This window comes from Heterocephalus glaber, unplaced genomic scaffold, assembly GCF_053883595.1.
Source record: "Heterocephalus glaber isolate CG9 unplaced genomic scaffold, H.glaber_assembly_v1.0 deba00001463, whole genome shotgun sequence".
NCBI classification, from domain to species: domain Eukaryota; kingdom Metazoa; phylum Chordata; class Mammalia; order Rodentia; family Bathyergidae; genus Heterocephalus; species Heterocephalus glaber.
The window spans coordinates 12,984,693-13,010,600 of NW_028258310.1; the positions used below are offsets into that span (position 1 = coordinate 12,984,693).

General features: G+C 37.2%; 1 protein-coding gene across 2 annotated transcripts in view; it reads right to left on the reverse strand.

The window, feature by feature from the left end:
- Positions 1–25,908, reverse strand: part of Stk32a (serine/threonine kinase 32A) — a 129,553-nt gene that overhangs the window by 31,952 nt on the left and 71,693 nt on the right. For both annotated transcript variants that reach the window (XM_004854357.4, XM_021266170.2), the window contains exon 6: positions 458–495. In XM_004854357.4, coding sequence (XP_004854414.1) covers positions 458–495 — 38 coding nt within the window. The remainder of the gene's footprint in view (positions 1–457; positions 496–25,908) is intronic.

Sequence of the window (25,908 nt, forward strand, 5' to 3'; positions counted from 1 at the left end):
ATAAAAGCAATTTGGCTTCATAAGAAGAAAAGCATAAAAGTAGATGCAATAACAAAATAATATTACTAATTTGGTGGATAGTATTATCCATCTAATGCTCTAATATTGAAGCCTGCTCTGTCTTTATGGAAAAAAAAGAGGTGGTTATATAATATAAGATATTAAGGGATACTAATGCCAGAACCACTCTCTTTTCTTAAAGAGAAGTGCTAGTGGAAGAAAATTAGGTAGAGGATTTCTCACTGCGTAAATTCAATGCTATTTAAGAGTGTATTTTTGTACTATGCAACTGCTATAAGTAGCAAAGTTTCCCTATATAGTCCCTTCTACCCATAAGAAGGAGTTTATACATGCAACTCAACTAATCAACCTTTTTCATGTCTAATACTCCTTTGATGGAGATAGTTTGTTCTACATTCACGTCATGTGGTTAAATGCAAACAAATCATTTACTTACCATGTTCATCAAGTAAAATATTGTCAGGCTTCATATCCCTGGGGGAATAAAAAAAGACAGACTAAGTTGTCCATATTCGAACAAACAAGCAGAGCTAAAGGATAAAGGCTAAAATGCTCAAGAGTGCTTATGAGTGTCTACACAATGTACTGGCGCTTCTCTCACAATCTCAGTTCTCTCAGTGAGTCTTTGAGACAGTTACCATTCATATCCCCAACTTGTGGATCAGAAAACTGAGACTTTACCCAAGGTCACAGAGTTAGTAAATGGAAGATATGGGCTCTGCACCTGGATCTCTCTGTTCAAAAATGGAGATTCTTATTTGCTGTAATATTTTATATCTAAGTATGTAAATACTGGTCCATAAGATTATATGGGGCATCTAAATTGCCATAAAGTAGCATTATAATATTAGTTAGCATTTTCCCATGTAACCTCAAAGTTACATAGATCCTATAAATTTTCAAGACTCTATAAAGTGGGGAAATATGGTCTATACTGTATTTATATTTAAAACTTGCATAAATTTGGCATTCTTTTAGGATGATAGTTTAATGCCTCTAGCTGCTTCATAATTATTCCTGCAGCAAAACACCATGTTTTGGTGTACAGCACAATGACCATAGTTAATAATATTATATACTGGAAATTTTTTAAGCAGGTAGATTTCAGGTGATTTCACCACAAAGGAAAAACAAGGCAACCATGTGTCTAGATAGATATGTTAATTTTTTTGATAGCAGCGTTCATTTCATCATGTACATATCTATCAAAACATCTTATTACATATCCTAAATAATAGCATTTTTAAAAAAATGAAAAAATAATAAAATAAAAGTAAAAATTCCGATATTCCAGCCCTTTGGAGGCTGAGGCAGAGGATCGGAAATTAAGGGTAATGTCTGAGTAACTTAGTGAGACGCTGTACGAAAATAAAAAAAGTAAACAGGGTATATGTATAGAAGTCAGTGCAAAGGCCTAGGGTTCAATCTCCAATATATAAACAAACAAACAAACAAACAAGCAATCCACAGAGGGACAGCAAAACCACTGTCTTCCGATGAACAGAGTAGTTTCTAAATACCAAGAGTAATGGGTGACAGTTTTCAAAGTCCTCATGAAATGAGTAGTATTGTAAGCAGTACTCCTCATCAGAGAGCACCACTGTGGTTTTTACCAGCCCTCACCTCCCTACTCTCAGGTTTTCACTGCCCTTCCCTAATGCACCATTAAAGCCCTTCAGCCTGGATTCATAGAAGCCATTAGGGAAGAAATTCTGAAACAGGTTTTGGGAACACATCTTCAGCCTGGTCAAGTGGCTTTTATGTTGCCAGAATAAAAAAGTAACCTTAACCTGAAGCAGACAAGGCTGTCAGTATCCTCTTGTTTGGTAATATTAGGTTACAACTGCTTGGCTACAAACAGAACTAGGTGCATGCTGCATCCAACATCCACATGACATGGATTACTGTGTAGATTTTGAAAATCTTTTCATTAAGTTTGTTAGGTATTTGAAAGTTATTTCTAGATCCATAGACTACTCATCTATATCTGCGGCAAATTTTTCTCTTGTGCCTGATATAATTTGCTAAAAAGATAGAATAGGGGGACTTTTAATTGAAAGTTTCTGTGGCAAAGCACTATCATAGTATTGTAGATTCCACCCCAAACCCTTACACAAGTCCATTACCTCAGGAATTGTCAAGTCCAAAGTCACGTAGGAGGCAGAAAAGCCCTATCATCATGTCGCTCTGTGCTCCAGCACACAGACGCGCATGAGATCCTCCAAATGCTCCTGCATCCCCTCACTCCTCACCTCCATAGCTGCTGTTTCCTGTTCCTAGGTCATCCTCCTCACTACTGCAATCAGACTGTGCAGATTCATCCTGGACCTCAGTTCAGATGCTACTTCCTGCAGGGAGATGTCAGTGACTTTCCAATGCGTGGTCAAATGACCCTGCTATGTGTTTTCACTACATGGTGTATCTCTCCCTTCATGACAAGTATCACATACATGTTCATTTTTCCTTATCACACTTATGTTCTCAAATTCCTTAATGTCAGGGATGGTATGTTGGTTAATATTACATTCCATCACTGAGATTCACAGCACTTGGTGGTCACTAAATGACACCCAGAGTAATTCTAGTGCACTCAAAAAGGTAGATCCTAACAGTGTAGGCCAGAATGCTATCGCACAATCAAACCTCTCTGTAGCTTCAAGCTAGAGATTAACCAGGTATTGGGCTCTTTCCACCTCTTTCAGTTTTGCATCCAGTGAGAATCAAAGGAAAAAGTCGAGTGTGGAACAATCGATATCAAGATTTCTTGGTTTAAATTTATGAGGATGTGCTGGGAGAAATGAATTGCTGTCGATTTGATGTTTTGTGAGTTTAAGTCCTCGAACATTATTTTTCTTACTTTTTGAATGTACACAGCATTGTGTCTAAGCTTTCCGAAACTACTTTGAAACTTAATAATACAGGAATCAGGGAGGTAACAGTTTATTGTGCTACTTCTTATTTCAAAACTTTTGTTCACTTATTCGTCAAATGTTTATTTACCTTGGTAAGTTACTGTACTTAGATAACATAAAGATGAACGAGGCACAGTCCCTTGGGGTTGGAGAAGATGAGAAAGCCTCATAAGGAACCGTGCCTTAAAGGCATAAAGTGGTAAGGGAACACATGCCATTCATTATAAATTCAGAGAAAAAAATATGAGGAAAATCCAATAACAATGTAAAACAATAAGTGGATTTTGAAACATATAAGGCAAATGACATAAGCTTAGATTTACAACTACACAGTTTCTCCAGAACATAATGAGGTAACTACAGAGAAGATTACAGTCACTACAGGGAAAACTGAAGTATGGTAAAATTGTTTATTTGTGTATGAGAAGAAGGAAAATGAAAAAAAAATCCAGTGTGCTACATTAAAATTACTGCTAGAACAAGTTGAGATTTTCTAGTTTGAAATTTTAACTCCATTTCCTTTCTCTAGTATCAATTCAGTTTTTCCAAGTAAACTTAATTATGAAATAACTTGTCCTAACCTGATTTTTTTTAATTTAAGGCTGCTATGTGGTTTAATTTAGTAGTCAGAAAGCGTCAATACACTTTGGAATTATCTGGTAAGCTTTAAACAATAAGGTTTCTCTGGCTTAGCCCATCCTCAACATTAAACTCTCTGTGGACAGAATCAGGCATCTGTCCAAAACCAAACACTTCTCTAAGGCATTCTGCTGTGCAGTCATGTTAAAAAAACCAGGCATTGTCCAAATCTAAAAACGCCAATCTGATTTAAAAAAAAAAAAGCTCTTAACAGCTTATCTATGGATGAAGAGGAGTAGCGAAAGTGAAATGCTTACTGTCGTTCACTGACAGATTATTTTGTTAAATCATATACAAAAGTCTTTTACAGACACATAGCAGGTGCGATTAAAATATATGGTGAATGTTTACATTTTACAAAGATTATTGCAATAAAACACACATTGCCATGAATCCCCCTCAAAGCACACCCCTTACACGTGTCCCATTGTTCTTGTCGCTTTCTGAAGGGGCTCTAGAAGCCTTCTTCTGTTAGTGACTGTAGTTGTGCTGTCATGGCTGCCTCAGTGTCCTAATCTGCTAAAAACAATTGCCTTTTTAGGTCATTTTGACACTGGGGAAGAGCCAGAAATCACATGGTACCAGATCTGGTGAAAAAAGTGGATGAGGACCCAACATAATGGTTTTACAAGCCTATCTTTCTGTTGGCTGGCACTAAGCAGTATCACTCCCTATGTTTTTTTACCACCATTATGCAAAGGCACAAAAGAGGATAAATGAGGGTAAGTATTTTGAGGGGAGTTAACAGCAATGTGTCTTTCCTGTAATAAGAATTTTATAATTTAAACATTCATCATATGTTTTGAACACATCTTGTAACATTTTCAAGTAGCTAGTGATGAGCTCCCTCTCCTCACTTGCTTTTTTAAAAATCACTCTACATAAATTCAAATCCACAGGGATGGGTCCTCAGTTCTTTTGCTTACTTCCAACAATTCCTACATCTATCCCACCCCAACCGTTTCCCCCTTCTCAATTCTTAATCACCCCCTAGTCATTAGGAGAGCCTACCCTCTGACCAGTGTGACCTTCTACCCAACACAGTCTCCAAAGTGGCTAATCTGCCACACTGAGACCACTAGTTACTGAAACTGTAGCCTCTGACTTGTAAACCAAAGACTCAGGTTCTTGATCCTTTCCACTGTCGGTTGTTAACATTCCTTATAAAAACTTTTCTCTCATCCCCATCATTACATTCACTTGATCAAGTCCCTCTGTAAATTAAAACTCAACTCCCCAGATTTTTCTTGCCTGAGGCCAAGCACTTGAACTTTGCTAGAAGAAGAGACATGTTGACCATTCTCATTCACATGAGCATTCATGTGCCAGGCCGTGCTGTGATACTACTTTCTCCAAGGTAACCACTTCACTTCTTGCCTTGCTCCTCTCACTTCTGATATTCTCCTTCTTCCACTTTCTCTCCACCGATGACTGTATCTTCTCACTTCACAGAAAGAACTATGATTTGTCCACTCACTTATCACCAAGTCTGCCAACCTATCCCTGCCTTCCCTCTTTAGTGTAGAGTCCCTGCACCTACCCCAGGTCAGCTTTTCTCCTGCGGCTCAGGATGTCACAGATTTCCTTCAAGAAGTATCCTTGACTCCTCCTACACCAGCTTCTTCTCCTCCTCTTGCACGAAAATACGTTATGTTTGGTTTCCCCCCAAGCCACTTTCACCTATGCCCCCTTACTGCTTTCCTTTACAATAAAATTTCTGGATTGAGTTGTTGACATGGGAGGAATTAGAAACAGCAACTCCTATTTTTTCTCAGCCCTTTCTATCTAGGCTTCCAGCCCCTTCACTCCTGAAGTGACTCTTGTCAAATATATGATTACATCCAGCACTTCAAGTCTAATTGTCACACTGTTATTTATCATGTCTGACTTCTCAGAAGGTAGATCATTCCTTCCCTCCTGGCACAGTTTCTTTCGTGTGTTAGAAAAGTTCGTATTTTACTGGTTCTCTTTACACAAGATCCCTCCTCAGCCTCCTCTGAGGGGGCCTTTGTAGTTCAACCTCCACATGCTGGCATTCTCCAAGGTCCAGTCTTCTATATAAACATACTCACTGAAATTCACTTAATTCTATGATTTAACTACTACTTGCATATTAAATAATCACATATATGAAATATATTTCCAATAGAGCCTGGATTTCAGATTAGCACATAAAACTACCTGTCTATTGGTTTTCATTGGTTTATCGAACAGCCATAACAAATATAATACAAATAAAACCTTTGACACCCTTTGGCAATCTCACCCCACAAAAATACCAAAGCTATCTTATTCCAGGACTCCATACCCCAGTCAGTATACAGCCCCATAAGTTTCCCATTTTAAAATTGATAATCTTGTGATCATTCTTAATTTTTCTCTCAACTCCTAACATCACTGCTTTAACTCCTGATAAATCTACCTTTAAAATATAATTACTAAAAATAGTATGTGGATTCTGCAGAAAATTAACTATGGGATTATCATATGATCCAGCAATTCCACTTCCATGTCTGTACACAAAAGTGGAAAGTAGGAACTTGCACTAATTCATGTACACCCATGATCATAGCAGCATTATTCACAATAGTTAAAAGTGGAAGCAACCCAAGTGTCCTGCAATGGGTGAGTGGATAAACAAAATGTGGTACTATGTACAATGGGATATTATTTGTCCTGAAGAAGGAAAGATATTTTAACACCTGCCATAACATGAATGAATACCGAAGATAGGCCAAGTGAAATAAGCCAGACACAAAAGGGCAACTATTGTAGCATTTCAGTTATATGCAGTACTTCGAATAATCAAATTCACAGACATAAAAGATAGGATAGTGGTTCCTATGGGATTGAGGGGAGAAAAAATAATGACTTACTGTTTAATTGATAGTTTCAGTTTGAAATGATGGGAAAATTCTGGACATGGATAGTGGCTACAATTTCATAACAGTATTAATGTACACAATGAATCATCACTTAAAAATAGTTTAAAAGTTTTGTATATTTTAAAAATCAATAAGTAAACTAGTAATAGTATTAACATTTCCACTGCTACAGTCATCTCTTGGTTGAAGTACTACAACTGCATTTTTTTCTTGCTTTTCCTCTTCTCTTCTAAAAGTCCTTTATTTATAGAGTGGAGTTCCTCACCACACACATCTCTTCTCCACACGGAATAAGATTCACACATTTGCCCTTAGCCTCATGTGACCCAGCTGTACTCTAATCCAGTTCATGGCACCTATTCCAGCCCCATACCCTGCGTGCTCCAGCCTCACTGCCTTATACCTCTGCCTACACTGCCTCTTCATGCCTGTGTTCCTGATCCCCGGACCCTTGCACGGCTGGCTTCTCGGTATTCAAATCTCAGTGAAAACATCATCTGTTCCAGTTATTTTCTGACCACATAATCCTGAGTTACATCCCCACTCAAACCCAGCCTCATCTTATTTTCAGCATAACACTTATTACCACTATTGTTTTCTTCTTTAATTGTTTATTACTTTTCTCCCCTCCACTAGAATGCAAGTCCCAAGAGAAAATACTTTGTTTAGTATTGTTCCATGCAACAGCTTCTGGGGCTCATAAAAGTGCCCAGAACAAAGTATGTATTTAAGTAAATATTCATCATAAAAAGGACTGAATGAATCCTAGTTTCTTGGCTTATCAACTCCTAGAACACTAAGGCCTGCAATACAAAACAGCAACCAAAACAAACAAAACCAAATAAACAAACAAAACCAATAAACAAACCAAACAAAAACAGGCCCTTTATGCCAGATGCAATTATTTTCTGCCAGCCAACTAAAAGTTTGACCACTTTTAGAAAGTATGTGCCTACATATTAGAGTAAAAGTGATAAAGAAGGGATTTCTATACAGTATGAACTTATGATTTCAGACAGGGGCCATGAATTCTGGGAATGGCAAAGGCCAATTACAGAGACACAATCTGTGGGAATTCTTCATTGCATCTTAGACAAAACCAAAAGTTGTGTGCTGCAGAATCAGATGATTCCCACTGTGAGAACTACAAATAGCTGGAAACACAATGCTCCTTGTGGCAGGGCCCAAGGTGGAACTGATATATCTGCCATTCTCACTTGGATGACTTTACAAGACATTAGTGGAGCTTAATAGGCTAATTAAAACCCTTCACTGCACCCACCTTGGAATCAGCTTGCAAACCCTGAAATCCAAGATGGGGTGTGTGAAAGCAGCGAACAAGGAAATCAGCACAGCTAAACCCAATCCAACTCTTTTGTCTCCCATAGCTTCTTGCCTGGTCCACGATTTAAATTTAATTCCATGTCACATTACATTCTCTTAGACAAGGTCATCTCCAAGCTCCCGAGGGGAAAAACTATACATATATATTTCTATAATATATTAGGATATCATGCAAAGTCTGCTGTTCATACAAATAGACCTATATCAAGAAAAGAGTAAGGGGAGTGGAAGGTAAAATTATAAGAGAAACATAGTTTGGAACAGGAAGCAGAAGTGAAAAGCTTCCTGAATTAATTATTATGGAACAGGTACATTGTACCTTACGTTTTTGTTTATAATCCTAAATCTGTCAGATATCTGCCACATATCTTGGGCAACTAATGTAAATTCTGAGCTACTCCTTCTTCATCTGCAAAAATGGGTGTGATATTCATGTATAGAGACATAATGAGAACTAAAAGATATATCATCCATTAAGTGCCTGCCGCTTTTCAATCTTCTCCTACCAATTGGCTGCTTTTGCTCAACTCCTGTATGTCTCACAATTTATTCAAGGAAATATGAGGTTACATAAGCTATCCCAGGAGACCAGGTAAAGGGACTGCGTGCTTCTAGGCACTGCTGTGAATACTGCCAACAATACACATATGGGATATATCTGCATATTCATTTTACATGCAACTGTCTTTTCATGGACAGCATTGCTTTGCTTTCTTAATCCCAATTCACAGATCCAATTGCATTATATTAATAAATAAGATAGATCCTATTTATTATCGTGAGGTAGGGTAGGGTATACCACCTATAAAAATGTCATTCAGTATAGCTTTTATGAATACAAGTTTTTTTTCCACCAAAGTGTCCCTCAAAATACCAGCATGCTCACCAGTGCCTTCCTTATCTCAGGTAACTTCTCCAACAGTCTTTGAATTTCTTTTCAATTGTCTTAATAATTTAGCTCTTATATGCCCACTCAGCAAAACAAAAGCTAAGTAATTAGACTCCATCCCCCACAATCGAACAGGGTCTCACTGTTCTCCCATCCCCCACAATCCAAGCAACTTGTCAAGATACTTACTCAACTAAAACACTCCTGTGGAGTAAGGAGCAGATACTGAAAGAGCATCTGGTGAAAACAGATTAAACTTCTTCAGTAGAGACCAGCTGGGGGAGTTATAAAGAAATATTAAGTCAAGATAAGATAAAGAACTCCTTAACAGTCCTAGGTCTCTGAAATGAACACGCAGAGTTAAAATCTTAAAATGCGACACAGATGAGGTCACAGAGGCTGGAAAAGTACATGAAGGCAACACATGCAAGTGAGGAGGGCAGAGGAGAGACCAGCCTAATCAGCTCACCTTCTAAAGTCTTTGAATACTGACCTTCTGTGAATCACCCAAGTCTTGTCCTAAAGCAGCCTCCCCAAAGGTCGGTTCTTGTCATTAATTTATAACTTGGATGAATCAGAAGAGGAAAGATGATTATAAATACAGAAACAGTTGCCTTCCCCATAATCACACAGCCCATAAATATCAGAGGGGGACCTAATTGTCATTTTCTTTCCACAGTTTCTCACTTGGTTGCTTTAACAATTTCAATTGGTAGTGTCTGCCTCCATTGATTGGGAGTGCCTCTGTGTTCAAGTGGAAAGAGGACCACGATTGATCGGCAATTCTGCCATGGACACAGGAAGGGACATCTGAGGAGAACCAACAAAAAAGTTCTGAAATTGCTGTGCCTCCAGTGAGTAATGAAAATGGTTTTAGCTACCATTTACTATCCACGTTTTGGCGGGCACTTGATAGGCGACATCTATTTTATTCCTCATGATGGCTCTCTAGCACCAAGGCTACACCCATTTTTGCAGATTAAAAAGAGGTAGCTCAGATAATTTCAATTACTTGTCCAAGATTACATGACAAGAAATGGATAGAGCTGGGATTACAATCAAAGATTGTGAGGTGTAATTTTAGTTTATACTTCAAAAGTTTCTATCTTCCACTGAGAGAGAGAAGAATGTCCTTATGTACCATACTCAGAGGTCCGATGTGTGGTTCAAATTGCTCTGCAGAAAATTTAATGTTTTTCCTAGTTTCCTATTATGCATTTGAAAATCATATATATTTTGTACTCTACAACATCTTGCTATGCTTTGAACGTAATTTGAGAATATCTTAGTTTATATGTGGGGATTTGGTTTCCAGGGTGGAGCTGACAAGAGATGGGATCTTCAAGATGCAGAGCCCAGTAAGAGGACAAAAGACAGTCTGTTCCTCTTACTGTGGCTTCTTTTCCCACCACCTGATCTCTTCCTCTTGTTGGCACTGCTGGCACTGTGGTGACATCTGCCATGATATAGCACAGCTAAGGGGCCCTTACCATACCCAGGGCTATGTTTGAACTTTCAGCCTCCTCAAGTTTAAACTAAACAAACCTCTTTTTTTATGAAAGTATCCAGCTTCAGGTATTTTATTATAGCAATGAAATACAGACTAATATACACAATCTATGTCTTTCAATACAAAAATAAAAATTTCATTATTTCTCACTGTGGGTAGATGAGTTATGTTCTTCCTGGTGTTACAGATCTTCAACAGGACAACAGTACAGATGCCCAGCCTGAGAAATATGTCTGTTTACCACAGTCTCAGTAACTTAACATTTTTTTTTAAACACAATTGAGCAATCTTTAAAAATAGAATGTTTATAAGGGGAAGCTTTTGCCTTATGGTTTAATATTAACCACTGTGCATTCATTACCATTATTTCCTGTGATGCAGAGTCACACAGATGGGAACTCAGGTCACAGTTAATGCATTTTGTGACTTAGGAATCAAGGACACAAAGCATTAGAAATCTATGCCAAATCACACTGTTGCAGAGCCCAGATTGAACACATGTACCCTGGATCTTTAGTTCAACCCTAAAAGGGTTCAAATATAGAAATGTACTAGTTAGAGGTAGGGAAAACATCTATGAATCAGAAGGAACCAAAAGGAATGAGATCAATCATGGTGTTTTGGTAATAAAAGATAAACTGTTATGAGAATGTTTTTTTAAAATTATGTAATGGAAAGGAATATTCAACTATAAGTTAGAAGTAATTTTCTCCATTTCTACTGCAGAACTGAAAGTACTCCCTCTACCAGTAAAAAAAGATGAACTTGTCATTCGAAAATGATGCAAATTAACTCTCATAAGCACCAATAAACTTTAAAAAAATATAAAGGAGAAACAGAATCAGAATCTTTCCAGAGCAGACTGTGAGTCTGGTAGATTTTGGAAGCCCCAGAGATGACAAGCCTTATATGTGTCAGGCACTGTGCCTGGCAAAACAGTCACAGAATGCAACTGACTGGTCCACACCTTATGACGTGTTGCTTTAATAATTCTATAAAGCATACAAGCTTATAGTAAAGTGCCCATATTAATTATGCATCAGGTGCCAGAAATTATGCTAAGTATTTTATATGTAAAAAAACCTACCTGGGGATAAGTATTATTACTATCTTGATTTTATAGATAATGAAACTGAGCTCCAGAGAGATTTGGAAACTAAGTCACATAGTGATTAAAAAGTGGACCCAGGATTGGAGCACAGTCTATGTAAATCCAGGCCCCTGCTCTAACGCTGGTGAAGAAGCCATAATTAAAACTTCAGGAGAGGCCGAGGATTTAGCTCAGTGGTTCCTCCACCTGCCTCGCAAGTGCAAGTTCGATCCCTGATACACCCCGCCCCCCCCCAAAAAAACTTCAGGTGGGTAAGTGATATGGCCCAAAAGTCTAAAAGTCAGCCAAGGAAAGGGACCAGATGAGATATACAATGTCAGGAACAAAACAGTAGGAAAAAATAGAAGCTGTGCACAGGATGGTGAAAAAAATTAAAGCCAGAAAATAAGCTGTCTTGGCAGATTGCAATAGTAAGAGGGCTTCAGGGAGGATGTGCTAGTATAAATTGCTTAAATGAACAAAACTGCTGGATGGGGATGATTATTCAGGGCTCATGTTTTTAGTGCATTGGTTACAAATAGGTTTTGCCACAAGCGGCAAAACCCTGAGTCTGATTGTTAAGCAGAGAGCATGAGGATGCACCTGCAGGGAGCTGCTCTGGTGCACAGCTAGGCCTGTGTTCTTCTGTTGAATCCCAACATTTGAGAGCCATACCATGACAATGATCAAGAGAAGAAAAAATTGCATTGTGCAAAACACAAAACTGACTGCACTTCCACCAGGAATGACTTCTCTGGCTCATTCCCCTCCTCCTATCTCCTAGATAAAAACAATTGAGAGAGAACAGCCCCTTCTGTAATTAAGGAAATAATACTATAGTATCTACCTTATAGAGTTATGGGAAGACTCTTAATATAGTATCTGGCACATGGTAACTGTTGAACCAACTTTCAGAAAATATTGAACAAATAATTAGCAAGTATCCCATGTAGGAAGAGCTAGATAATGAGAAAATGATGGTAAACTGAGTATGTTAAATGAATGCATATTTTCAACTCTAACTGAACCACTGTGACATAACAATGATGATAAGTTTCATTTATTACCTGTGAACTAAGCTAAACCCCTTTATATGCTTCATTCCTTCTTGTCCTCTAATGATCTTACTTTGGTATCCATAACAGTTCTATGTGAGCCCAGCCAAGCCCATTTGTTTACATATTTTTGGTGGCTGTTTTCAATCTACAATAGGAGAGCAGATGAGTAGTGGCAGAGACTGCCTGGTTTTCAAAATCTAAAACATCTGCTTTCTAGTGTCACAGGAAAAGTGTGCCTATCCCTTATCTGCAAGGTAAGGAGGGAGGACTTGTCATCTCAGTGGTTCATTCCTGCCTCACTGTCCAGAATAGCTACCAGAGGCCACTCTCCACCATTCCCATCCTCACTTAATTACTACCTATTGGGAATGCTGTAATCGTCTTCAAACTGAGAGCAAAGTCAAAACCCCTTCGTGCTGGCTCTGCAGTGTTATTAAATCACAAATAAGAAACGAGTTTGAAGTCACTAGGGTGTTTGCTTGAACACAGTAAGATCGTGTGGCCTGGGCACACCTCTCGTGGTTTCTTGTACCACTCTGCCTCTTTCTCACCTCCCCTAACCACAACACCCTCCATTCTGCTCCAGGACATAACAAACCTTCACGTCAGAGCTGCCTGTTCTTCCAGTCTTGGATAAAATGCCTGGGATTTGCCTAGGTCTGCTTCGAGCATAGTGCTTCTTAGCCTCCACTCCCAAACCTACACTCTTTTTCTTAGATCCTTGTTTATTCCATAAAGGACGAAACACAATCTGTAACAAACATGGCTCCTAATGTCTTTACTTAGACTATAAGCTTCAAGAGGACGACATTCCATGCTTCTGTTTTTCAAAGCTGTATTCAGAACTACACTCTTGGAACATACAAAAGTGATCAAATCTATGTAACATGACTAAACCTAAAAGAGTAAAACTTGTGGTTTATATTCTAATGCTTGCCAGGCAATTAAATTTTAATCTGGAGCAAGTCACAGGTTGTATATTAATGAAACTCTTAACTTCAAATGTTTTAATTAAAAGTTCAGCCCAACCTAGTTACATGTTAACCTGTAAACAAGTAGTTCTTTGCCTTTGAGTTTTCCCAGGTGGTTGACCTTGTGTGAGAAGCACAGTTTCAAAGCCCTTTAGAAACTGCCTGATGCATAACACCAAGAAGGCAGATTCTCCTGTTTTCACAATGTGTAATTCATGCTCATTCATTATTCCGTAGCTTGGGAGCAGGTGCTGAATGGAGCACATCAACTTAATATCCTCATTACTGCACTGCCGTTTTGTTTTTGAGGCTCAAGTGCCCCTTCTGATAAGGGAGTTAGAAAAAGAACATTTATAAAGGCTTGAGATCTAGTGAAGAGAAGATTTAATAAAACAAAAAGAAAAGGCATTTTCTTAACCATTTCACAGACGATGGTAACCTGAAACCAAAAATCTATTATACTGCTGAAATAAACAATAAATGCCATCCATACACTGAAAGGAAGAAGCTGGCATCAAGTTTAATTTTTTCTCATATCAAATATGTTGCTTTGAAAAATCTGAAAAGATTTAATTTCCATTACAGATATGTATAAATAAAAGGAAAATAAATCATCTTGGACCAGAGAAATCATATAGATAGCTACAGACATTTGAAATAGCTTACAGACCTGAAATCCAGCAGTTGACACACTCTCTGGAAAATCTGAAATAGGTTACCTAGGTTACCATCTACTATAGCTTGACTTGACTTACTGAATATTCTAGTTGGTCACTTTAATTTTACAAACAATTTTAACAAATTTTATTATCATGTCTCCCATCTTATAATATATTGAAAGCAATGTGTCAGAGTGAAGACAGAAGTTGCTCTCAGTAGCATCTACTAGAGAAATGCAGATTGAAATCGTAGCTACAAAGAAAACTAATGAAACCTGATGTATTAGTTTGCTCAGACTACTGTAATAGGGAACCCCCAAAAGACACTAACATAAAACACATTCCAGTTAAAACTATGTATCTAAAATAAAGTTTGCTGCAATTTGGTAGACAACACTAAACAGCTCATTTTGAGAGTGCATGTTAGGTTTTCCTAAGAGTAGAAGTAAGGAAGCCAATATTTAGATCATTTGAATTTGCCTTCCCCACTCTTCGTATACTAACTGTATCCCAGAAAGGTGCTTAACCTCATATTTAGTCTACCTAGGCAGTGTGTGCAACATGCATATTAGATAATGCCTAGTTCTTGATACATGTGCAATAAATGATTTCTCTTGCTAAGTCATTCAGGGAATGACATATACCGTCTAGTATAAATTAAAAGGTTAAAAGACATTGGTGAGCTGAAAGAAGTAATATCTTCAGAAATTAGAAAAAATATCTCACCAGATGACTCACTCTCAAAGGCTTCAGAAAGCTGGGGCGTCACTGTGTTGGCAAATTCATTCGCTACGAGCTCATCTGGCACTCAGTGATCACAGACTAAAATGATTAGCTGCAGAAAGATCTTATTTTTCCTATAAATTATCATCTCAACAAAATAAAGTATGCCTGCCAAGATACTACCGCGTGTGGGAGTCAGACGCAAAGGTGAAATCCTAGCCCAGATCTCTGTAATAAACAAAAGACCTTGGTCTAACACATGGCAGTTTGGTTTGCAACTGAATTGCAAACAAGGCCTTGATTGCCAAAGTGCTAATGGCTATTTATCACACCTTGGATTCAAATACTCTTTAGACAGCTCATTCCAATCCCACAGCCCTTTTGGAAGTGAGTGGCTATGTGTCAGAGCACAGAGAAAGGACCAGGTCACACTTTAAAGAACATCACACCTGGACTGAGAAGAAATCATCCTAGAATATTAGGTATGAAAAAGAATCATTTCTGATCAATTGGATGAATCTCCTCCCTTTGTTCTTGGAGGGAAGGTTAGGGTTATATTTAAGGTCACACAGGAAACTGGTGTTGAAATGTGGCAAGGTATGCCTTTTCCCTTATCATGTCTAAATTTTAAGGCATGGAAAAGAACAGAATCATTGATGTCTTCCTCTAAAAAAAAATGTGGCACAGTACAAATTCTTTAGAGGAAATGTGACAAATATTTTGTGGTGAGCCTTATGATCGCCACCTATTGCTGTTTGTCTCCTGCATAATTTATAGCCCATTGGTATGGAGTGGTCTATTACTTGCTTCTAACTCATGTGATATGAGGGAGTTATGTTATATATGTTACATGTCTTTATTCAAGGACATCCACTCCATCCTTCTATTCAACTCACTCTAGAGTCTGGTTCTTCTCGTTGAATTTGATTAAAGGGCTGGCACAAGTCCTACAGCTACAAGGTGACAAACCCTGCCGAAACACTGCCTGGCCTTGCCCACTCCAGCTTGAGAATAGAGGCCAGTTCTGCCTACCCCTTGATGGCAAACAGTGGCCCTGCAAAAAACCTGCTAACCTATGTCCAGACTCCTGACCCAAAGAAACTGGGAACTAATAAATGAGGGATAAGTCACTACCTTTGTGGTAATTTATTACACAGGATACAAAACTAACAGCATGGAGAAAAGGCCTCACAGAGCCCACACTCTGTGGATGCACCATAAGAACGCATGGGAAAAAATTTAAAAATTGCTTCCAACAACATCACCCACAGCAAAGGTTAACATCTCTAATCACCCAAAGGTTACATTTTCACACTGATCTTAGTCATCTGTTCCATCATTGAATTATCCAGCAACCATCCCATTTAGATTCCATGGTAAACGCTGGGCTTAAAACATGAGTGAAATGTAGCTTCCACCAATGAAGACTTACATTTAGGAAACGGAGAGAGCTTTTTATAAATATGTGGTCCAGGGGCCACAATTAGAAGTGTAACCATAACCATTGTAAAAAATGTAACTGTGTGTGTGTGTGTGTGTGTGTGTGTGTGTAGCTCAGGACACATTATATTCTTTATACCATATTCTACAACATTTTAAAACCTTTCTCATGCTAGGTTGAAGTATTTGATTACTTTTCATGCTGTAATATTACCAAATCTGCATGACATTGTCTATCTTGCTTACTATTGGAATCTTACCCCTGAGTATAGTGTGTGGCACATAGATCCTCAATAAATAGCTTTTGCATGAGTATTAAAGATAGAAGCATTGTTCCTAAATCTTTTCTTCACTATCAAGATACTGATTTCTAGTAAAACAATAGGAATTTCTTGGCTATTACAGTCCTAAAGGCAATGTGTGACCATCAATTCCTATCTGAACCTTACAGAAATTCTACAGTGAATTTGGGTGTAGTCACTGCTTTCTCTGATTAAAGATAAATAGACAAAGGTAATAAAAACCCAATCTTGTATATTTCTTGACAGTCAAAAAGTTTCATTTCATCTTTAACCTTTCTGCTATCAACAGGAGATAAAAATTTTTTTGCAGTTCTCTGCTGGGCTGCAATTATTTGTATGAGCTATCAAATTAGATTTTTATTTCATTCCTATAGGAATTTAGAAAACTGAGTTATAACTTCATTAGAATGTAGCAATTCCTAGAAAGAGGAGAAAATAATCAACCATGCATTCAGATGGTGTTCTGATCCAAGATGACTTACCATTAACTATGCTATACAATTCATTTCATTAACTTAAATTCATAATTGAATCTTCTTTAACATCTGACAAGGGGATAAATACAAATTCATTTTGGGACTGTAATAATTAGTTTCCATTATATTATTAATTAGAGAGACTCTGGCAATACAATCAAATAGTTCTATCCTCACAGGAATGAGTTTTTAATCAAAGTAAATAATCACTTTGTATTTTAAATCCTTCATTTGCTGATTTAAGGTAAGCAAAGGGGAATATTAAACTAGAAAGTGGCCATACTTTGGAAACCAATTTCAAGTTCTGCTCACAGAAAAATATTTGAATTCTTGACTAACAAGAAAATTGTCTCATTGTATAATTCAAAATTAATGTTTATGATGTAACTGTTTTTAACAGCTATAGAAAAAAGATTCTGAAATCAAAAGAAATGAGTTGACTATTCTACATATCAGAAAACTACAATTCAAGTCTGTACACTTTAAAAATCTACAAATAAAATCTCACTTGGAATTAAGTCTCATTGGAATTTACATTATATACAGGGCTTGAGGTATTAAAAAATAAGTTAGACATTGCTGGCAGAAAGCCAGTATGAGACAAAATTTAAAACAGAGCTCATTCCATGTTACCACAGGAGAACAAATGAGTACTTTTATTTATTTAGCTTCCCTTACAAAGACTAGATTCTCTTTCCTGCTTTAGCAATAAAAGTCTTTTTAAGCCCTCTAAGCACTCATGAAACTAGTTTGTTACCTACAATCATCTTCTCCTCTGAAGTAGTTCAGTCTTCACCACACAGTTTAGCTTTTAGTTTCTGTTCTGCAATCTGTTGGTCCCACATGTACCATCTTTGCCTGTGTGGTCAGTTGGCTGGACTATGGGTGCCACTTCTTCTACATCAGTAGGGTGCATGGGAGTTAAGAGATCTGCATTTCCTTAAATGTGGGACATCACCTATTTATTGGCCTGCAAATTTGGGAAAGCTACTTGATTTTTCTGAACCAGAGTTTCACTGACTGTAAAATGAGGACAATGGCACTGTCAATCTCCCAGAGTTGGAGAAGACTGAATGAAATAATGCACAATTGCCTAGAGGAATACCTGCTACCCAGGGAGCCCTCAGTACATGGCAGCCTACTGCTGTTCCCACTCCACATATATCTGCTGACTGCTTATGGAAAACTTTGAATCTTCTATCAGATCCAGAGGCAAAATATAATTCTTAGTCTGAATTTAGAGGTTCCATATTTTATATCAGCAGTGTTTACAGATGATCTGTCTCTCCTCATCTGTGGGATCTACTGTGTTTCATTCATTCTCTTTTTTCATTTACAAATTTAATATCTTGGAACTCAGGATCTGATTTACAATCCAATCTTCTAAGTAACTGTAAGATGATTTGTTATCTTAGTCAAATGGAGCATTAATTTTGTTGATTTTTTCAGAGAAAGATGTTTTTCCTTTAAAAGTTTTTATTATATACCATAAGACACTCTGGAAAATAGCTTAAACCTAAAGATAAATAAACATTTGTAGTAATAAATGAAGACAGAGATTTTGTAAAGACAATTACAGTACTCAAGTCTACAGATTTTTAATATTGCTGTTTCGGTTTTAACCCCACCCCAAAAGCTTCAGTCTAAGAATGTCACTATTACTATCATTTGAATTTCTTAGACAAAGAGATATTGCTTATTTCACTATGCACACTTTTCACAAGCCATCTGGGACCATTTTAAATTGATATCACATTAAATTGATGGCTGGCTTTTTTATTAGTATACGTTTGCAGTACATAATGATTTATATTCACTATGGGGAGAGGGTACATGTACCTAAGGTATCTTAATTCTATTTATTCTTTTCCCATCCCCTTTCCCTGCTCCCTCCATCCTAGAAGCCTCTCTCATTTTTCAAAGATCTATCTCCCTATTTCATATTGTCTGTCTTTTCTTTTGCTTTTTAAATTCTTTATACTTTGAGTTTATCATATTAGAGAACTTATGTGATACTTACACTCATGATGTCTGGTATTTTGAGGATAGAAAATCCCAATTATTGTTGGGGACCAGCCATTATATTCATAGATTGATGGGGGCCAGTTTATAGGCCCTGCACTCCCAAGATTGATGTTAACTTGCCTCAGGAACAGAGAAGTATGTAAAAGGTTACAGACTTCCACAGGGCCAGGAATTTAGCTCAGTGGTTCTGCCACCTGCTGTGCAAGCGCAAGGACCAGAGTTTGATCCCCGGTATCAACAAAAAAAAATACTAATCAAAAGGTTAAACTTGCAGGCTGTGTGGGATAGCCATAACCACAGCTCCGCTGAGACAAGAAAGCATCTACTGAGGACAATATAAAACGCAGGATCCAGGTATGGGGAAGGACCTTAACTTGTTCCCTTTGAGATGCTAAATTTACTCCCTATGTTACTACCCTAACCTTACAGAAATTGCTGTTCCTGGAATAGTATGCTACCCCTCACCTGTACTTCTTGCTGAATAATAAAAGTCAGCCCACCATGGAGTTCATGGAAGCCTGTCCACTATAAACAGCTTTCTTCCAGTCCCCCACTGCACACTGAATATTGTTTCTGTCTCTTTCTTTTATTCCTCATAATCTTCCCTGAGGTCTCAATCTTTGGGGGTCTGAAGAGCTCACAATAAATTATCAGAGCTCTACTGGGATTAAAATGTCTATTTGGACTACTGTCATGAAAAGCCTTAACAATGCTGATCTATGTCCTAAATTACCAAGAATATTGATGAGTTTTAACTGTCTTTCCACCATTTTTAGTAGCAGCATTCTCTTTAGTATTCAGGAATACCCTGGTTTGAAAGGTAAATCATATGATTACTGAACATAAATACTTTAGTGGGTCTAAATCTTTGACTTTCTTCTTTATTATTTGGAATCCTAGGCTTCTAGTCAATTAGCCAGTCATGTGGCTCAGGCCAGTTGTCCCTCCCTTCATATTTTGCTATATACTAGTCATGCAAAAGAAAATAAATGCACATGGCCCTAACTCTTGGAGAATACAACTTATTAGAGAAGACGAATGAAGTAATTACACCACAGAAATGTTAAAACTCCTAGGTGAGGCTCAAGATACTGGCATAGACTATAAAATATAAAATATGTATAAAATATAATAGCCTATAAAATATGGGAGGTAGGGCAGTGCTTACAGGCAACAGGAATACACCTGAGTCATTTTTTTTTTGATGACAGCAGGATGTCATTTCAATTTAACTTTGTACTGTATTCAGTGTTTGCCATGGGAAAAAAACATTTAAAAATTTTTTTTTTATTTTTTTCCCCATTAACTTTATTGTTTCATTTTACATATAAAATACAGTTACATTCATCTTTGGGATCTTGTACCATTACATGAGTCTCTTGGTTCTTATTTTTTTTCCCCTTCCCTTGCCCTTCCTTCACCCCCTCCACCCTTTTCTATTTGCAAAGACCTTGTTTCCATTTTTTTCCTCTTCTCATATTTTTTCCTTTCCCTTTTTTCCCTTCCCCTACCCCTCCCAATTCCCCTGCTCTTTTAGACCTTTTCTTCCTGTTACACAATATCAGCTATACATTTTTTAAATTACAATATTAAGATCTAGGAGACATTACCACAGATTTTACAGAATTTAAAAGGATATAGAAAGCATATTACAAAAATCTTTTTTGAAATAAATTTGACAACTTTTAAGAAGTAACTTACAAGACAAATTAATGAAACTAACTCTGGAGGAAATATAAAATTTGAATAGCACCTATTAAAGAAAGTATATTCCTAGCTTGAAAACCTACCTATACGACAACAGCAAGCTCATAAACATTTTAACTGATAAATTATATCAAGCATTTAAAGCAGAAAAAAGAAGGAACACTTTCCCCCTCATTTTAGGAAATCAACATTGTGCTAATCCTAAAATTGGATAAAGATAATTGAAGAAAAAAGTATGACCATAGATAGAAATTTGTTTAACAAAACAAACTCTTAGAAGTCAGATCTGGCAGTATGTAGAAAGTGGTTTTATTATAGGGATGGCAGTGTTGGTTCAGCATTGGAAGATCCACCCCCAAAAGTCATCATTTTAACAGAGGAAAGGAGAAAGCCATATGATCCTGTCACTAGTTGGAGAAAGAATATGGGACTAAATTCTACAGCTGTTCATGGTAAAAGCTATCAGGAGCCTAGAAGTAGAACAGAACCTTCTCAACAGATCAAAGACATGTACTCCATACTTCCAACAAAAACTCCTTCTATGAATGGAGACGATACAATGCTTTCTCCCTAAAGTGGGGAACAAGGGCATATATGCCTACTCTTCATCTGTCCATTAGACTTTGCAACATAGGTCTAAACCAAAATAGTCTGGCAATAAAATGACACAAATACGATAGGATTGGCACGGCAGAAGCAAAATCTTTCTATGTAGATGAAATGATCATCTACAGAGAAAATACTAAGAAATCTCTAGGAGCCCCTAGAACTTGTACTTGAATTTAGCAGGATTAGAAAACACAAGGTATATATAAAAATTCAGGTCTGTGTATACTTTCTATAAATGAAGAACTGGATATTAAAATTTTAAAGTTATGTAGGAGTACAAAGGACCCAGAAAAACCAAAAACAAAAACAAAAACAGTGTTGGAAGACATTTAGCACCCAATTTTAAGACTTCTTCTAAAGCTACAGTAATCAAGGCAGTGTTGGTGTAAGGAAAGACATATAGATCATTGGAATAAAACAGAGAATCTAGAAATAGAACCACACATATATGGTCCACTGAGTTTTGAAAGATTATTCAACATTAGCATTTTATAGAATATAAACTCGATTCAAGAGCCGAGGAACAGATAGTGTCTTCAGCAAACGGCTCTAGAACACCTGGTATCTGTATATAAAAAATTAACCTCAACCCTTTTTTTCCATACATGAAAATAACTTGAAGGGATCTATAAACCTAAATAAGAAAGCCTAAAAGTATAAAACTTTAAGAAGAAATTATAAGGGAAAATATTTATGAATTCAGGGTACGCAAGAACTACCTAGGATACAAAAAACATGATGTATAAAAGAAAAAACTTTGATAAATGAGATTCCATCAAAATTTAGAACTTTAAATGACATCAAAATGAAAGGTAGTCCTTAAACAGACCACATTTACAATGCATATAACTTATGAGCAGAATATATAAAGAATTCTTAGAGCTCATTAATAGACAACCCAATTAAAATGTAGACATAAGAAGATGATAAATAGCCAGTATAGCACAAGGAATGGTGTGCAATTCTAGAATCAGAAAAATACTAATCAGTACAATGATAAGATTGAATTATACACTCATTAGGGAGATGAAGTCAAAAGTTTTAAAAGCCTTGTCATGACTTTTTCTTTTTGTTAGATTCTCCCCCTTTGCGTTTAATTTGTCATGACCAATGGATTCATTCTGCTGGGTTTCCTGAGGTTGTGATCCTCATTGTCTTTTCCTAGGGTATTGTCTAAAATTTTTTGGAGTGCCGGTTTGGTATTCATGAAGTTCCTGAGGTGCTCTTTATCATGAAAGTATCTTATTTCTCCATCAATTTTGAAAGATAGTTTTGCAGGGTACATCAATCTGGGTTGAAGGCTGTTTTCCTTTAGGGCCTGAAATACATCACTCCAAGCTCTTCTTGCCTTGAGGGTTTGCATTGAGAAGTCTGCTGTGATTCTGATGGGCTTTCCTTTGTATGTGATTTGTTTCTTTTCTCTAACTGCTTGTAGAATTTTATTCTTCTGTTGGATTTCTGGAATCCTAACTATTATATAGCTATGTGTAGATTTTTTTTGATTAAGGCTAGCTGGAGTCCTATATGCCTCACTTATCTGTATGTCAAGTTCTTTTCCCCTGCTTGGGAAGTTTTCTGCCATCACTTCTGTGAAGTTTTTTTTATGTCATCTGCACTCTCTCCTCTTTCTTCATTGACTCCAGTCAGTCTTATGTTATTCTTCTTTGCATCATCTAGCAGCTGCTAGATTGATTTCTCCTGTTCCCTTACAATTTTAAAGCAATTTTTCTTTTCCTCCTCACAAATTGCAATCTTATCTTCTGTATGTGAAATTCTATCCTCACATTCGTTCATTCTGCTGCGCAGACTTTCGATGAAGTTTTTAATCTCTTGAAAATCTGTTTGTATCTGTTTTATGGATTCCATTTGTTTCCTATGTTGGGATTCCATCATGTTCCTCAGCTTCTCTATTTTTTTATCTGTGTCCTCTCTAGATTTATTAATCATGTCTTGCATCATGAGCAAAATCTTTGCTGTTATCTGAGTAATTATTTCTGATTTCATTTTTCCCGGATCCTCTTTTGTTGCCAGTTCAGAGAGTCCAGGTGGTTGAGTATTAGAGTGTTCCATCTTGTTTCCCTTTGAGGTTGCTGTAGGTGATCTGGAAGTCTGTTTTTGAGGCTTGTTTATGTGTCTTCTCATTTCCACGGGGGGGGGGTTGCTTCTGGTGCCCATGTGGCTCATTTTCTCTGCCCTAGGAGCTTGGGATGGCAGCGGGGGAGCTTCCTTCCGGGTGCTGGGACCAGCTGAGCTTCTCTGCCCTAGAAGCCTGGGATGGAGGCAGGGAGCTCGGGAAGAAAACATTTTAATACAAAGTGGCCCTCTGAAAATGAACACTAAGTGAAAATTATGGATGTGTAAAGGACCAGTAACAGGAAGTTAATCCTTTATTTCTGACTTAAGTGTCAAAAAGATGATGTGAGTAATAAAGAGTGAGGGAGAGAAGGTCAGAAAAATAGTATTCTTGTATTTGTAAGCTCCTTGGGGGTAAAAATTATATCACTGTTTTTGTTTCTGTTTTCCTCCTGGAATACAGTTCTAAGCAGAATACAAAAATGTTCAGAGCATCTTGACTTGATGGAAGAGGGGAAAAAAAGCCTAAAAAAAGAAAGCATAAATTCAAAATGGATAAAGAAGAGTTAGAAGGTCTTCTTAGGCCATGCTGGCTTATCAAAGTTTGCTTTTTCGAATATCTGTGATGTCAGCAACCAAAACTGGCTTGGATTGGTAATTTTGGGGAGTATGAATGTTTGACAGGGTTTCCTTGGACTACAGATATGAGGAGTTTCTTCTCAGAAAGAACTGTGAAACACCTGAAAGCAGTATGGAAGAAAGTGCTTGAAAACAGGATTTCTAGTTGTTGACAAAACACCAGGTGTGTAAATTCACTTCAGAGATCTTGTATGATTAACCGGCCTGCTTTCCAGTTAACTGTTACCTGAAGAGCATATCTCCAATACAAATAGACCCTTTCAAAGATGGAAAATTAAATAACTACTTAAATTTACAGGGTCAAGGCCAAAAAAAAAGGAAAAAAAAAAAGAATAAGAAAAAAAATGGTTCCTGGTACGTGCATAATCTATACATTGTTATGCTACATTTTCATCCAAAGGCTCTGAACAAATGCAGATAAATTACAGATAAATGTCAACTGGCTGTTGACTAATATTTTATCTAGCCAATTTTTTATCAAATGAGACAAAATTGTATGTAAAACCTCAGTAAATTCTTCCAAAGATAAGAGATGACAGTGGTGGAGTTACATGTCGATTTTTATTTAATAAGACATCATTAATGCATATATTTTACATGTGTAACTAATGTGAGTTCATATAATACAGCTCTGACTTGGGGGCAGAGAGATCTAGATTTTAATCCTGGCAATACCATTTATTACCTGTTTATCCTTGGCAAATCTTTGAACCACACTTTCTTCATCTGTGTAATGGGAATACTGTAATGAATTGTGGAGTCATTTTTGAGGTTTAAGAACTTAAGACAATGTAAAGTACTTGGCAGTGCATGGCACATAAGTCTCAATAAACAGTAGCTGCTTTATGGTGATTAGGTTCACAATGCTTACAAATAAACCCGTGTCATAATTTAATATCTACAAACCATAGTTTTTTCATATTTAATATTGGTTTAACAATAGCTTCTCTCTTTTTTTTATTAACTCCTTTTATTGGTACATTGTAGGTATACAACCCAATTACAATTCTCATTGGGAATTGTACCTTTACATAATGCATCTTGGTTCTTATTTTCCCCCATTCCTAGCCCTCCCTTCACCCCCTCCACCCTTCCCTATTTACAAAGACTTTATTTCCATTTTTTCCATTTATCAGCATTTTTCCTTTCCCTTCTTTCCTTTCCCATGACCCTCCCACTACCCCTACCTCTTTGGACCTTTTCTTCCTATTTTACATTATCGATTATTCATTCTAATCATTGGTACATTTTAGGTATACAATATAATGACATTCATCATTGGAAATTTGCACCTTTACATAGTTTCTCCTGGTTATTTTTCACCCTTGCCCAGCCCTCCCTTCAACCCCTCCATTCCTCCCTATCTACAAAGATTTTGTTCCTATTTTTCCATTTTCTCATATTAATTCCATTCCCTTCTATCCTTTCCCCTAGCCCTCCCACTTCCTTCCCCTTTGCCCCTTTTCTTCCTATTTCATATCACCTATTATACATTTAGTTCTTATTTAAACTTTCAGTTTCTCACACCAGAGAAACTATTCAGTATTTATTCATGTATGTCCTATTTATTTCACTTAAGAGTATCACCTCAATGTGCATCCACTTAGCTATAAATGTCTCTAATTTCTCATTTTTTATGGCTGAGTAGTACTCCATTTTATTAAAAAACCACATTTTCTTTATCCAGTCTCCAGTTGATGGGCATTTGGGCTGTTTCCAAGTTTTAGCTATTACAAACTGTGCTGCTATGAACATGAGCACACATATATCACTGTGGTATGATTCTTTTAATTCTTTGGGGAAGATCCCCAGCAGTGGAATAGCGGGGTCAAATGGGACTTCCAGTCCTAGTTCTCTGAGGTATCTCCATACGGATTTCCACAGTGCTTGCACCAGTCTACACTCCCACCAGTGGTGGAGCAGGGTTCCTCTTTCC